The sequence below is a fragment of the Pituophis catenifer genome, unplaced genomic scaffold, assembly GCF_029215685.1.
Source record: "Pituophis catenifer annectens isolate HBS135680 unplaced genomic scaffold, rPitCat1.0.hap2 SCAF_10, whole genome shotgun sequence".
Lineage (NCBI taxonomy): Eukaryota > Metazoa > Chordata > Lepidosauria > Squamata > Colubridae > Pituophis > Pituophis catenifer.
In genome coordinates, this window is record NW_027256890.1 from 30769079 (window position 1) to 30782740 (window position 13662).

At 48.3% G+C, this 13662-nt stretch overlaps 1 protein-coding gene across 2 annotated transcripts in view; it reads right to left on the minus strand.

Moving 5' to 3' along the window:
* PC (pyruvate carboxylase) overlaps positions 1-13662 on the minus strand; it is a 143949-nt gene that overhangs the window by 45559 nt on the left and 84728 nt on the right. For both annotated transcript variants that reach the window (XM_070950266.1, XM_070950265.1), the window contains exon 11: positions 8538-8720. In XM_070950266.1, coding sequence (XP_070806367.1) covers positions 8538-8720 — 183 coding nt within the window. The remainder of the gene's footprint in view (positions 1-8537; positions 8721-13662) is intronic.

Sequence of the window (13662 nt, forward strand, 5' to 3'; positions counted from 1 at the left end):
GTTTTCCCATCACTAAAGGTCAGATCGCCCTTGTCAAAACGAGGGGAATCGGAGACCCGAGATGGAAAGCCAGGATCCAGTGACAACTGAAGGGAAAGTCAGCCAATTCAAGGAGGACTTCAACTCCGCCTGACAGCTAAGATACCAGAGGGCTATCTAGATACCAGAGGGGCATCAATGGGCAATAAGAGTTTGAAGAGGAGGGACGCCTCCCTGGTCAGTGTGCCAGCCAATAAGGAAACAGAGAACAGGATTTACATTCCAGAATGGACTCTGTTAGGGAGGATGTTGAAGTATTGGAAGTCCATGCCTTAAATAAGGCATTTGGACAGAGGAAGGATGATACATTACAGTGTGTGTGTGAGAGAGAGGGGGGGGGGGACGACAAAAGAGGCAAACACCCAGGTTCAAGGTGGGTCAGACTGCAGTAGCCAAGGCCCTAACCCTAACCCTCTCCAGAAGAGGAGGAGACGATGCTGGGGTTGCCTTCCTCTTCAGTAGCCTAAAAAGAAGCCCATTAAGATCCTCTCCTTCCTGCCTGCTGGGAGGGGGGTGGCCAAGCCAGGAGCCCCACCCGGACAATGGCTGCACTCCCAAGCCAAGGCAAAGACCAATGTTCGTTTCATGCCGTTCCCATTTGCATGTAATTAATGTTAAATACAGTGGTTCTCCATGGACCCCTGGAGGTCCATGAAGGCTTGGAGAAATATTATGATTTAAATCTTGAGTTAAGTCTTGGGATTCCTTGGCCATGGTCTGTGGCCACAAAAGGTATTTAAAGAGAACCTATGGTGAAGAAAAGGTTGGAAACCACTCCTAAATATATTAAATTACATTAAAATTATTCTTATTATATTTCATTTTTTTCACTTTACTGACCTATTAAAAGTTTTGGAGTGCTCTCCCTGGAAACCAGTTTTCTAATTCAAGTTAGAAATGACCAAACGAGATTCCAGATCTTTTGGGATGCAAACATCTAGCTTGAAAAGGAAGCACAAATGGAAATGGTGCAACTGAATCCATCATGAGGACGAGCTGCCGGGAAGACAGGGGGGGTCTATTCTGACATGCTTTGTGGTGCCCCATGGAGGGGGGGGGAGAAGGGGATTTCAAGAGGGTGGTCACCATCTTGAGATGCTTCCTGAATCAGAGCTGCTGTGGTGCCTGGATTGTGAGAGGCCCCCACCATTTCCACCTTCCCTCAGCAGCAGAAATAAGGCCATTCCCTCTGATTGGATGTAATTAGGCCATTGGGGATTATATGTTATTTGACCTGATAATTAATTACCTTTCATGTAATTCTGGTCTCTCTTGACTTTTTCCTAGTTGTAATTAGAAAGTATAGTTGAAAACACTTTTATTTTGTGAGGCTTTAAATAATGTTGATGTTCATTTCTTTTATATTTCTACGATGGATAAAGCATTATTACCTGAAAATCTCCCTAAATAAAATAACTCAAAGCTTTCCAGCTCTTTTTCAGCCGTCCTCCTTCCTCAAACTCAGGGGTGGTGGGGGAGGTTCCCTGCTTATTGATAGAAAATCTGGAGTGGGGGCTGTTCAGGCATTCCCAAGCAACCACAAATCATAAAACCCACCTCATCAATCATGGCAATAATTCTTCGAAGAGCCCTACTTGCAAAGGGCAAAGGAGGCAGGCCTCTTAGACATGGGACCCAGCTGCATTAGGGGCTTATTGATTTGAAAGGTTTTTTAAGAATCGGCGTTCACAAAGGATGCTGCTCTACCACCCTTTTCTCCTTCAGACCCTCTAACCCAGTGGTTCTCAACCTTCCTAATGCCGTGACCCTTTAATACAGTTCCTCATGTTCTGGTGACCCCCAACCATAAAATTATTCCTAAAAGCATTGAAAATATGTGTTTTCCGATGGTCTTAGGTGACCCCTGTGAAAGGGTCGTTTGACCCCCAAAGGGGTCGCGACCCACAGGTTGAGAACCAATGCTCTAACCTGAGACACAGGCAAAATCTGCACTACAGTACTTTCACCTTCTGGCGAGAGACGCACAGGTAACAACTGGGCAATATCTGTCTTTTTGACTCCAAAGAAGGAAATACAAAACTATCCAATAGGCAACAAGCAAAGAAACAAAGATGGGCACCAGACATCAGGCAGAATACAAGGAACCATCGAGGAGGAAACTGGCAGGGCAAGGGGCTGCACATAAGCAGGCAAGCAGACCCCTCCCTCCCACCTGGCTGGGCAATGAATGCCTGTCCACCAGAGTTCCTCGTCATCTAAGCTGGGCAACTGCAGGAACAACGGAGCTCACTGAGCACTGAGGACAGACTTCTTTCTGGCTTCGTTCTGGATTTGGCTTCTGCTCCCCCAGAGTGAGCCAGGAAGGGGGGGTGTTAGGATATGGTTTGAGCCTAACAAGTTGTCCAGGCAATATATGTGTTCTGTAACTTTAATATGAATATGTATTGTGTGACTTTAAAGTTTTCCTGCTGATTCATTGTAATGCTGAGTCATGCTGTAATTGGTTGTGAACGTATTTAAGAAAGATACTGTAACGTATTCAGTTGATGTTAAGCTACCATTGTGTGTGGAGTTGCAACCATTGTGCTATCATCGGTTGGATGGATCTGCTACCATCGTGGTTTGTTACCAGAGTGAGTTTATTATTCTAACCAACTACTGTTTGTGTGGTAAGAAGAGTTTTTGTATCACTGGACTGATTTAACTGGCAAAGACTTGGATTGATTTAAAGACTATGAGATTGTCTTTTCACTATAAAGTAAACTTTTGATAAACCAGTTTGCACATCTCTTATTCATTGCTCTCAGCAACGTTTCTCTATGCTCTACACTCTGCTGGTTGGTAACACAACAACAATATCCTTAACAGGGGGAGGGCTTTTTAAAGGCAGACTTGACTGGCGTTTGGGCAGGAGGTGATCCTGACTTGTTTGGAAGATGCCAAATTGGCTCTGCTGGGCATATCTCTTGCACCGCTTCACTTATGGTCTACCTGGACTGTGCATTAAGGTGACCTTGTTCCTGTTTCTGCAAAACTTTCGTGCTACCAATGTGTCTTCCCATACGGTTTGCATTCCTCTCCTATGGCTGCATGTCGCGTTTGCCATTTTTTGTCATGATCCCGGGGGAAAAGCAAGTTGAGAAAATTGTACTCCACCAGACCAGGGCTCCAAATCCAATTCGTGGCTACCAATTCTGCAGTTCAGCCAGCTAGCCCAGCTCATCTGGCAGGGAAGACCTCATGCGCAGAGCTTTGGAGCCCAGGCAGGAGACACAAGGAGAACTCTGGGCCCCGTAGCTCAGTCCAAGGGCTTCTGGGGCCACAGGCAGAGGGGCCCGTCCCCACGGAGCATCTGCTGGGTTCCCGGGTGTGGAGGTGTCCCTTCCACAAGGAAGCCTCTGACAACACAAAGAGCATTGGATCCCTTTCTCCACTTGCCTTGGGAACTGCACAGCAACACACATTTTTTCATTTAAATCTGCCAGCAGTAAATTTTGCCTTGAACTCGGGAGGAGGTTATGAACTATTACACATATTTCTTTCTTTATTGTTTGTTTTGAATGACTAGAAAAGGAATTACCAAAATGTTTTATTCAATAATGAATAATGAAGCAGTAATGAATAAAACATGCCCATTCATTTGCCAGGCTACTTGCCTCATTGTTAATTATTACATTTCGGGTTGCTGTTTGGTTTTTTACTTTGGCCACTGAATAAAATAAATTCATGACTGAAGCAAAAAATGCCCTGGGTGGAAATGGAAGGTGTAGGTGGGTCTTAGTTGCACCTTAGTCAGGGCAGTGGGGGAAGGGCTCAGGGAGCAGGAAGAGCTCTCTTCCCCAGTTTGGTCTTGAGCTTTTCCTAGAAGAAGATGGCAAAGGAACCCAGTGCAAAACACGGAAAGCTTGGTGAAGACCTGAGAACAAATATGGGAGAAAGTTTCTTCAGATATATTTAAAAGAAAAGGAAGAGAAAGAGGAACCCTTTTCCTGAAGACAGCAAAGTCCTAACTGCTAACAAACACTTTGGGAGGAGGAACCAGACTAAAAAAATACCTTGAATCGTGGATGAATTATATGCCGAAGTCCGACCTGGAAGAACTGTTGTCTCTGAGGAATACTAGAGAACAACTAAGAGGTGAACGAAAGAAAATACCCATCTTCAAGCAGGGGGAAAGGAGACACAAAATTAGTCAGATATCAGTTCTTGGGAATATTAACAGATCATGAAGACAACTAACTGAAAGCATCTTGAAAGAAATGCAGTAATTATTAGCAGTCAGCATGGATTTGTCAAGAAGGTGGCTTATCAAACCAGGCTTATTTCATTTCCTGATTGTTAGAATATGGTTTGAGCCTAACAAGTTGTCCAGGCAATATATGTGTTCTGTGACTTTAATCTGAAAATGTATTATGTTACTTTGAAGGCTTTCATTGTAATGCTGAGTCATGCTGTAATTAGGTAATGACTGGTTGTGAGAGTATTTAAGCAAGGTATTGTAACGTGTTCAGTTGCTGCTATGATATGCTGCCATTGTGTATGAAGCTGATGTGATATGCTACCAGAGTATGATATGCTGCCATAGTGAGGAGTTGCTATCTGCTACCATCATGGTTTGTGAACCAGAGTGAGTTTGTTATTCTAACCAACTACTGTTTGTTGGGTAAGAAGATTCTGTAACTACTGGACTGATTTAACTGGCAAAGACTTGGAATTTGTTTATTTATTTATTTATTTATTGCGATTTATATGCCGCCTTTCTCCCTAGGGACTCAAGGCGGCTTACAAAATGACAACTTCAATACAAATCACAATACAATACCAAATTAAAATCAGTAACCCAATTAAAAACGATTTAAAATTATACCAGTGTACCCCCAAACGGATCAGTTTAAAGACTATGAGACTGTTTTTCTACTATAAAGTAAGCTTTTGATAAACCAGTTTGCATATCTTTTATTCATTGCTCTCAGCAACGTTTCCTTGCGCATTTACTCTGCTGGTTGCTAACACAACACCAATATCCTTAACACTGACTGTATAACTTCCTTTGTAGCATACTAAGGAAGATACTTTGTCAAGTGCTTTAATGAAATCAAGATAAATTATGTCTACTTCCTTAGTAGAGAGGGGAATGTCATAGACATAATTTATCTTGAGTTTATTAAAGCACTTGACAAAGTATCCCATGATAATCAAACAGTTTGATAATTGGGCACTGTTGACACAATTAAGTAGATACCTAGTTGATTGAAGACTGAACTCAAGACTGCTCAGCCATGGTTTTTCATTAAACTGGAGTGAGATGCTGAGTGGGTTGACACAAGGTTCATTTCAAAGGAAAGTTGTCTCAATTCCTGCAATAAGCGGGATTTGGACATGCTAAAATTAAGTAGCACTGGCCGATTTTATAATTCTATGGAGCCATAACTAACCAAATAAACTGTGTTCACTCTACATGCTAACCAGAAACAGTGCAAGCATGACACAGTCCAGGGAATGCTTCCTACAATTTCAAGTTTATAAGATACATAGCAACATACAGACTCTGGGTTTCTGAGACCAATAAGTGCTTTTGGGAGAATATGGGGGACAGCAGGACGGGACAGATATTACAGCTTTCTTACATGCATGAGACATGACCTCAGAGAAAGCCAAATGTGCTCCTTGGTGGGATAGATTTCAGCTTGGAGAAACTTCTTAAGGCCCTTTGCTGCTGAGGTTCAGCCAGAGACTGAAAAGAAACTCCTTGGGGATATGATACCTGTGGACTGTTCTACAAGAAACAGGGAAGGGGGCTAAATAACCAAGAAGACCCTCCCCATTTCTAGGAGATACATTTTTTCAGTATTAAAAGACCAGGTGTTACAGCCTGCCTTGTCAGCCAAGGATGTGAGCTGATGTGAGATTCCAAGTAATGACAACTGACCTGCCATTCTTCCAGGCAAGACTCTTTTTTGGGGGGTACAAAATGGGCATGGCAACACTCGGTGGCAATGTTACCCTTCTCCTACATATCCTTTGCCTGCCCTTTTGAAAAAGACATGTTTGTGTCTTCATTACATTTTGTACAGAGTTTCCTTCCGTTAGAGAAGAAACCAAGACCGCAGCTTAGTCTCTTCTTTCTGCCTCCGTCACAACAGCTTTACCCAAAAAGATCCAATTCTAGCCTAACTAGCTTACGAAAGGCAGAGGAAACAGTGGAGAAAGGAGCCGTTTTACAGATCATCCGGATAAACTCTGTTTCCACTCCAGGCCTGCAAAAAGACCATTGCGCTATCCTGGTTTCTTTGTTCCTGGAAGCAAACGAAGCCAGAGGTGGGAAAAGCAGAAGAATTGCTGCTGTTTGAACCTGCAGAATAGGTGGGCACAGAGGGAGCTGCTTGTATGAATGCTATGATCTGCTAGGTCTGATTTCTCCCTGTTCTCGCGGGATGAGAACATCTGAAGGCAGAGAGCTGGATGAGCAGGGTGGGAGCTGAGGAGGAGGAGGAGGAGGCTGGAGAGACTCATCCACATTTATTCCACTGGGCAACAAGACCAGGCGAGCTGCAGCAAAGGTCAGCCATTCCTTTGACGGCCTCCTCAATTCCTGCCACTGCAGAAGGCTGAAGCATCCAGGACACCCCCAGACAGGCGGGGCAGGAGCCTCCCTGGCTGACCCCGGGGCCTTGCCTCTCTTCCTGGCAGGATGACCAGAGTCCGGATGCGTTTGGCAGCTCAGGGCCCCTCTGGCTTGGGGAAGGGGGTCAGCCTGCAGAGGCAGCCAGAGGCAACATGGCAGGTGGCCCTGAGCTGAGCCTGGCTGGGCTGTTGAAATGGGGCATCTGCAGGGGGGGGCGGCAAGATAAAAGAGCGAGCCCCAAACTCACAGCCAGCTGCCCAAGGCCCTTTTGGCACAGACAAGGGCGTGATCCTGACCCATGCCCTTCCAGAGAGAGAGGCAGCCCTGGCAAAGACCTCTGGATGGGCAGGGCACCCGTCCCCCTTCTGCCCCCCGCCTCTCTTTCTTCCTGCCACGCTGCTCCAAGGGCCACAGCAGTGATCCAACAGCCCCATCCACCCAATGATTGTGAACAGAACTCTAATCAGTAAACACAGGTAGTCCTCACTTAGCGACCACAATTGGACCAGCAACTGGTTAAGCAGAAAATTATGAATACAACTGGGCTTACAACTTTGCAACTCCTCTGGTTCTTAAGTAAGGAAGTCACTAACTGAAAAATCACACAACTGCAATTTACAATCTTGCTTCAGCTTTCCATACTGTACAGTTTTAATTCTATTTGTCACAAGCCAATTGCGACGTACACAAACGGTGACCCACGTGACTGAGATGCTAGTCACAAAGGCAAGAACAGATTGCAAAGTTAGTTTTTTGTAACTTCAACTGGCCACTACACAAGGCAGTCAGTCAGCAAGGATTGCCTGTATATAACGGGGCCAGGCCTGTCTCCTTTATTTCGCCCCTTTGATAAGGTCCGAAAGGGTCCGCACACTCGGGTCCCGTTACTATGTTGCCTAGCAAGATCCAGGCCATGTCCCCCCCCCCCTTTGAAACAGCTCCCCCAGCACTGTACTCTCCCCCCAGGCTGCCTGCTTTGTTTTCATTATTTGTTTACTGTGTGATTTTTATATGGATTTAATTGCTGTTGCTGATGCTGCCCTGAGACATGAGCTGAGCAAGAGCTGTACAAATCAAGGCAATAACGAAAGAAAAGCATAATCTCCCTCTCCCTCTAAGAAGCGGCCCACTATACACTCACTCAGCCAGCTGTGCCCTCTTTGGGAGCCCCCTCCGCACCCCACTCGAAGTGCGGGGCATCTGCAGGCCACTCTCTGCCCCCTCCCAGCCCTGAATTCCCTTCCGAGGCTCCCCCTGGCCTTCCCTCACTCCCTGCCCAGCATGCCCTGCTCAGTCATTGGATTTGCCAATAACCTCCCCCATCCATCTTTACCCCACCCCTCAATAGGGAGGGAGGGAGGGAGGGAGGGCAGGGAGGGACGTAGGCCAGATCCTCACTCTGCCCAGAGGAGCCGGCGAAGTTTCCTCCCCCCCCCCCCCCCGCAGCAGCTCCCGACAGGGAGGACCAGCCTGCTAGCCAGAGTTGGATCGCCCCACTGAAGCTGGTTCCACTGCAGCCAAAGTCCCCAGAGGCCTCTCAATGCTGCTTCTCTCTACATGGAGCATCTAGCTGTTGTTTGCTGAAAGTGGGGGAGGTGCAATTTCAGCAGATAAAGAGCAGAGAATAAAAGGAAATCCATACCTGGCTTAATAAAAGGCAACGGCAGCGTTCCCCAAGCAGGCTCTGCCCCACCAGGTGCCCAAAATATGGCTTCACAGTTTGACAGGATTCCCTCCTGCACCTTGTGCCACTTTAGCCTCACAGGGGCCACTCAAGGGACCGGTAACGGCTCTGATAGTTACACTGAGGCCAAAGGCAGGACTTGGGCCCCGCTGCCCTCCGAGCCCCACCCACCCACCCACCCCAATGAGGCAAAGGACAGCCTGCAGCCCCAAACGGCCCCGGTCCTACCTTGACTCCCCGGATGCGGAACTCAGCCAGAGCCCGGCTCATCTTGGAGGCTGCTGTGGGGTGGTCTTTGCCATGGGCGATGACTTTCACCAAGAGCGAGTCGTAGTGGGGGGAGATGACGGCTCCCTGGAAGGCAGAGGCGCTGTCCAGGCGGATGCCCATCCCCTCGCCACTCCGGAAGACCTGGAAGAGAGGGGGCAGAGGTCAAGACCTGTCCAGGAATCACCATGGACCTCCTGCACCTGGGAAGAGGCAGACCCATCCAACAGCAGAGACTGGAGCCCCTCTTTCCCCTCCCTCCCTGAACTTGGTCTGTGGGGCTGCAGCAGAGGGAAAATTGCACTCTTTGCCTTAAACTTTGATTCTGTCCTCCGGATGTGCATCCTGACTTTCACTAATGTTTTCTTTCTTTTTCTTTGGCGTTCTCTTTCTGTTTTACTTTCTTTTTCTGTATCGACCATTTTTTAAAAACAGCTTTTCAGAAAAGCTGAATGCATGAGCAGGCGAGGCCAAGTGTCCAGGCCCCAAAGGAAGAAGCCCCACCTAGCCCTACAGCTTCTTCCCTGGTTAGATTGCCAATGGTGCCAGCGCCAGGGAACAGCCAATTCACACCTGAAGGGGAGCAGCCTGGCACACGCAGGGTTTCCATGAAGCCAGAGCAGCTTTCGCTGAGTGGACCAACCCTAAAGGAGGACAGTCCACAGAGCTCCTCCTGGACATCGCTTTGCAAACAACTGTAGCACCCCAGCAAGATCCACGATAGCTTTACCTGGGGGATCAGGGCCTCCTGCTCTTCTTTGGTAGCCAAAGGGCAGAGCACAGAGGCTGGTGCCAGTCTTGTAGGTTGGGCTCTGCAGCAGTGCTGGACACAAGGTTGCCAGCTCACCCTCTAAAGGGACTGGGGGGGGGGCTCTGGCATCCTCCAGCTCTCCCCCTCCCTAGCATCTAAGGCACTACCTGCAAGGTCAGAGGTCAGCTGGCTTTTTCCTGGAATAAGCCTCAGAGAAGGATGATCAGCAGTGGCCGAGAAAAAGAAAACACATCTGACCTTGTGGGTGTGAGCATATCTTTGTGAATACACCACCAATGACACCCATGCCCAGGCTCAGATGCGGTTGATGTCCGGCACTGCAGGGACCCTATTCCTACCAACGTCTGAGGGCATCTCAGTCAGTCTCAACCTCTGGAGCTGCTTTGCCTGGCCCAGGGCTGGCATCTCTATTTGGCAGATCAAATCTCACCAGGCTCAAGATTGACTCAGCCTTCCACCCTTATGAGGTGGGTAAAATGAGGACCCAGCTTGTTGGGGGCAAATAGGCTGACTGTGTAAACCGCTTAGAGAGGACTGTAAAAGCATTGTTAAGCGGCATATAAGTCTAAGGGCTATTGCTATTGCTATCTCACCTGCCTGCAATGCCACAAATGGAAACCAGCTTTGGCACAGGGTGAAGTTTTAAGAAAGCCCTGGGGCTTCACACACACACACACACACACACACACACACACACGCACGCAAAAGCTTCCTGCCTTCTGCTTTTTGGTACTTTGCCAGCTGTTCCTCTATACTTCATTGAGCTGCATCTGCACCTTGCTGCTTAAGAGTGCCGCAGACGTGGTGTGTTTGGGAGGATGGCAGCCATGAGACCCACTCCGGACAGCCAGAAATAGTTGCCTGGACTTGGATCACTTGGGGAGAAAGGCCAAAGGAGGGAGGAAAAGAGGCCCCTGCCTACCGCCATAACCTGGATGGGACGATGCCATCCAAGGAAGCAGTCAGTGGCTGAAACTGGTCAAGGCTTTGTGGAAGAGACTCTTCTGGAAGGCCCGGCTGGCTTGGAAGAGGCGGGATGTGTGGGGAGTTCAGAGAACTACTGAGACCGGGTCTCTGGTCCTCACCCAGGGTCCCCGGGGGAGGGAGGGAGGGGCTCAGTGGGTACAGAGCCAAGTGCAGCTGGCCTGCCTTCCTGGCTGCTGCTCCTCCTTCGCTGTTCAGGCTACTTGTGACAGCTGCTCTGAGTCTTCCGTGCTTTAACTGCTACAATAACATTTTGATTTAGATGTTGTAAACCAGGCAGACAATTAGGTTTTAATCAATTAGGCAGGACTTACAATTTAAATAAAATGAAAAGTATCCCAAACCAATTTGGGAAAGCAGAGTAGAGGGCTTCTGCTAAAGAAATTTCCAGCCCTAAATGGCAACTCTAATTGGATTACATCAAAAATCAGGAGCAATACAGGTTACGTCCTTTCTCTGCCTCTGCTAGAGATAGCAAAGGAGGTCCCGATTTCCAAGTGGCATGAGATCAAAGACCTAGCAGGTAATTTAGAGGCCATGTAGTCCAGCCTTCTGCTCTGTGCAGGATTTGCTCGAGCAGCTGATCAGCTATTGCTGCAGCATCAGCGTCTCTGAAGACTCCAGCAAAGAGAATCCCACCCATCGCACAGCTGACTTTGCCACTGGCTCACAGCTCCTGTGGTCAGAAGCGCCTCCCACTCCTCTACTCTGGAAGCTAAACTTCACCATCCCGGGAGCTTCCTCAGATCTCCTTCCGTTTGTCTCTATCCACCTGGAACTGGGCAGGGTGCTCCATCTGACCCCTGACCCGGACAAGAGGGGAACAAGCGCCTCCCAGGACCTGCTCTTTGTAACGCACCCCAAGGAAGCTATAGCACCCGGCTGGCTCACATTTAACTCAGGGGCAACAAGGGCATCCAGATCCCTTTGACAAGCACCTCCACTATCAAACCAGCTTTGCTCCAACCAAAATTTGTGCCTTTTGTTTTTCTACCTGCGGTTGGAAGGAAAAATGTCCATCCATGACATAACAGTAAAGTCGAGCTAAAACTGCCCAGTGGTGGAAAACGGCTATGGCTCCTGAGCTACATCCCCAAAATGAGCTGACTGGATGATGGAAAGTGGCTGAAATACCTGTGCTTCCAAAAGCCTCCAAGTTAACACATCCATTGTCGATGAGAAGCAAAAGCACACACGCACACACACACACACACACACACACACACACACACAAAGTGCTTTGGGGTTTGAAGGGCTCCACGTGCTCCCAGCCACATCATCTCTGCATAGAGAGGCTCAGCTGAGCCCCCTGCCCGACAGGCCAATTATTCTCCCCAGCATCTTCGTGGATTAATTCTATTGACCTTGTATTCTTTCACTCTCTCCTCCTGTGGAGGATGAGACCACATCCAGGCTTCCAGGGCTTGTAAACTATGTCTGAACTGCACATTTCACACAACCAGAAAGGGCCGAGATGAACAGTCATACATGTTGCAGGATCCAGTCTGGGTCGGTCACAGGGACCGGAGGTTTAGTCTTCTGAGCTCTGCCAGAGAGAATTTTTTTTTTTTTAATTTGATTTATATGCTGCCCTTCTCCGGAGACTCAGGGAGGCTTACAATGCGCTAAGCAATAGCCTTCATTCTTTTGTATATTTATACAAAGTCAGCTTATTGCCCCCACAACTGGGTCCTCAATTTACCTACCTTAGAAAGGATGGAAGGCTGAGGATGGGCTCCAGCACGAATCCAAAAACTCAGAAGACTGAACCTCTGGTCCTGGTGACCGACCCAGATGGGATCCTCAACATTATCCTGGGACACGTAGGTTTGCCTTCATTCGTGAGTCATAGGTGTGTATGTGAGCGTCAAGAGTGGAATGCTTCCCTTGAGATGCTAGCTTTCTGCCAGCAAGCTCCGTCCCCTGAGAACTCAACACTCTCTCTTCCTAACTGATAGGAAGAGCCAGAGAGGCTCTCAAAATTCTGCTTGGCTCGTGGCTTGGCTTTTTTCTGCAAGCCTCGGGACTAAGCTGAGCCTGGGGAATTAGAAGGGGCATGTTTGAAGCATGCAGGCAGAGAAACCCCCTGCCCCACTTTTCCCCACAGCACAGATAAATGCAATTCAGCCAGATGCTCCAGGCTGGGTTCAGACAGAAGGCTTAACTAGCCTAGCACCTACATTCTCACACCAAGCTCAGCTTGGTCAGCATTAATCTTCACTCACGTGGTATGGCTTAGCATGTTCTGTGAACCCAGCCATTTTCTTAGCTTATCATTGCACACGTTGTGCAAACTTGAAAAATGAGACAATTCCGAAATCAAGGTGGTTGATGGATGCACTGCAGCTGTAAAGCCTTAATTCCCACCTCACCACGGACAGGAATGAAATAGCTCAGATTTTCTGCTTCTAAGAGGCCAGGAGAATGTGGTGCTGGGTGCAGAGGACAGGTAGGAAGGTCACTCGAGCACAAATCCTGCAGGCTGCAGAGAGGAGGGGAGGAAGGAGATCAGTTACAGCCTCCCCTCCAAATTAGGGATGACAAGTCCCTGAAGCACAACAGCACGTCTCTTACCCTCCCCGCTTCTTTTCTTGCCCATGAAAGAAAATCCTTTGTGAAATTGTGGGAGCAAGGCTGTGCCTCTGCGTGACCACCTATTGCAGAGCAGAGCCCTCAGGTCTCCTTGGCAGAAGCTGCCTGGGTCCTGAGCGGTAACCTCTCCCCCGACAGGACCAGCATCTGCAATGGACCTGCGCCAGAAGAGGTCTCTAGCTGCAGAGACACATCTTAAACCACGCCCATCAGCTGGCATTCCAGAGCTGGCACCACAGTGCTCAGCAAGCTGGGCAGAGAGTCTCTTGCTGAGCTTAATCTAGGAAACAGGTCTTCTGCCCTCTGCAAGCAAAATTCAGGAATCTTCCTGAGCGCACCATCCAAGGCATTTTGGGTCGGCTGCTCTCCTGCACCTCTGACCAGAATGCCAAGCTGGAAGCCATGGTTCCCAAGGCCAGGAGAGATGGCCCTTGTGTTCTTTCCCAACCAGCAGAAGACGTGGCCCAGTTTCTTGGCCTAAAGCACCTGGCTTCCCTCTTCCTGTTCTTCTCCCTCCTGCCTCATTGGCTTCCTGACAAGGCACCAAAGAGGTACAGCTTTAACCACTGGCTGCAATCTGGTCCCGCCCTTTGCTCCATTCCAGGAAGAGGAAATCCAAGCCGAAATGTGTTAATAACATCAATCGAAGTGTCACTAAACTGGGAAAGTGTTCTAATTCTGCCGAAATTTTCATTAAAGTTTTGGCAATGGAGAAGCACACAATAACATAAAGAATCT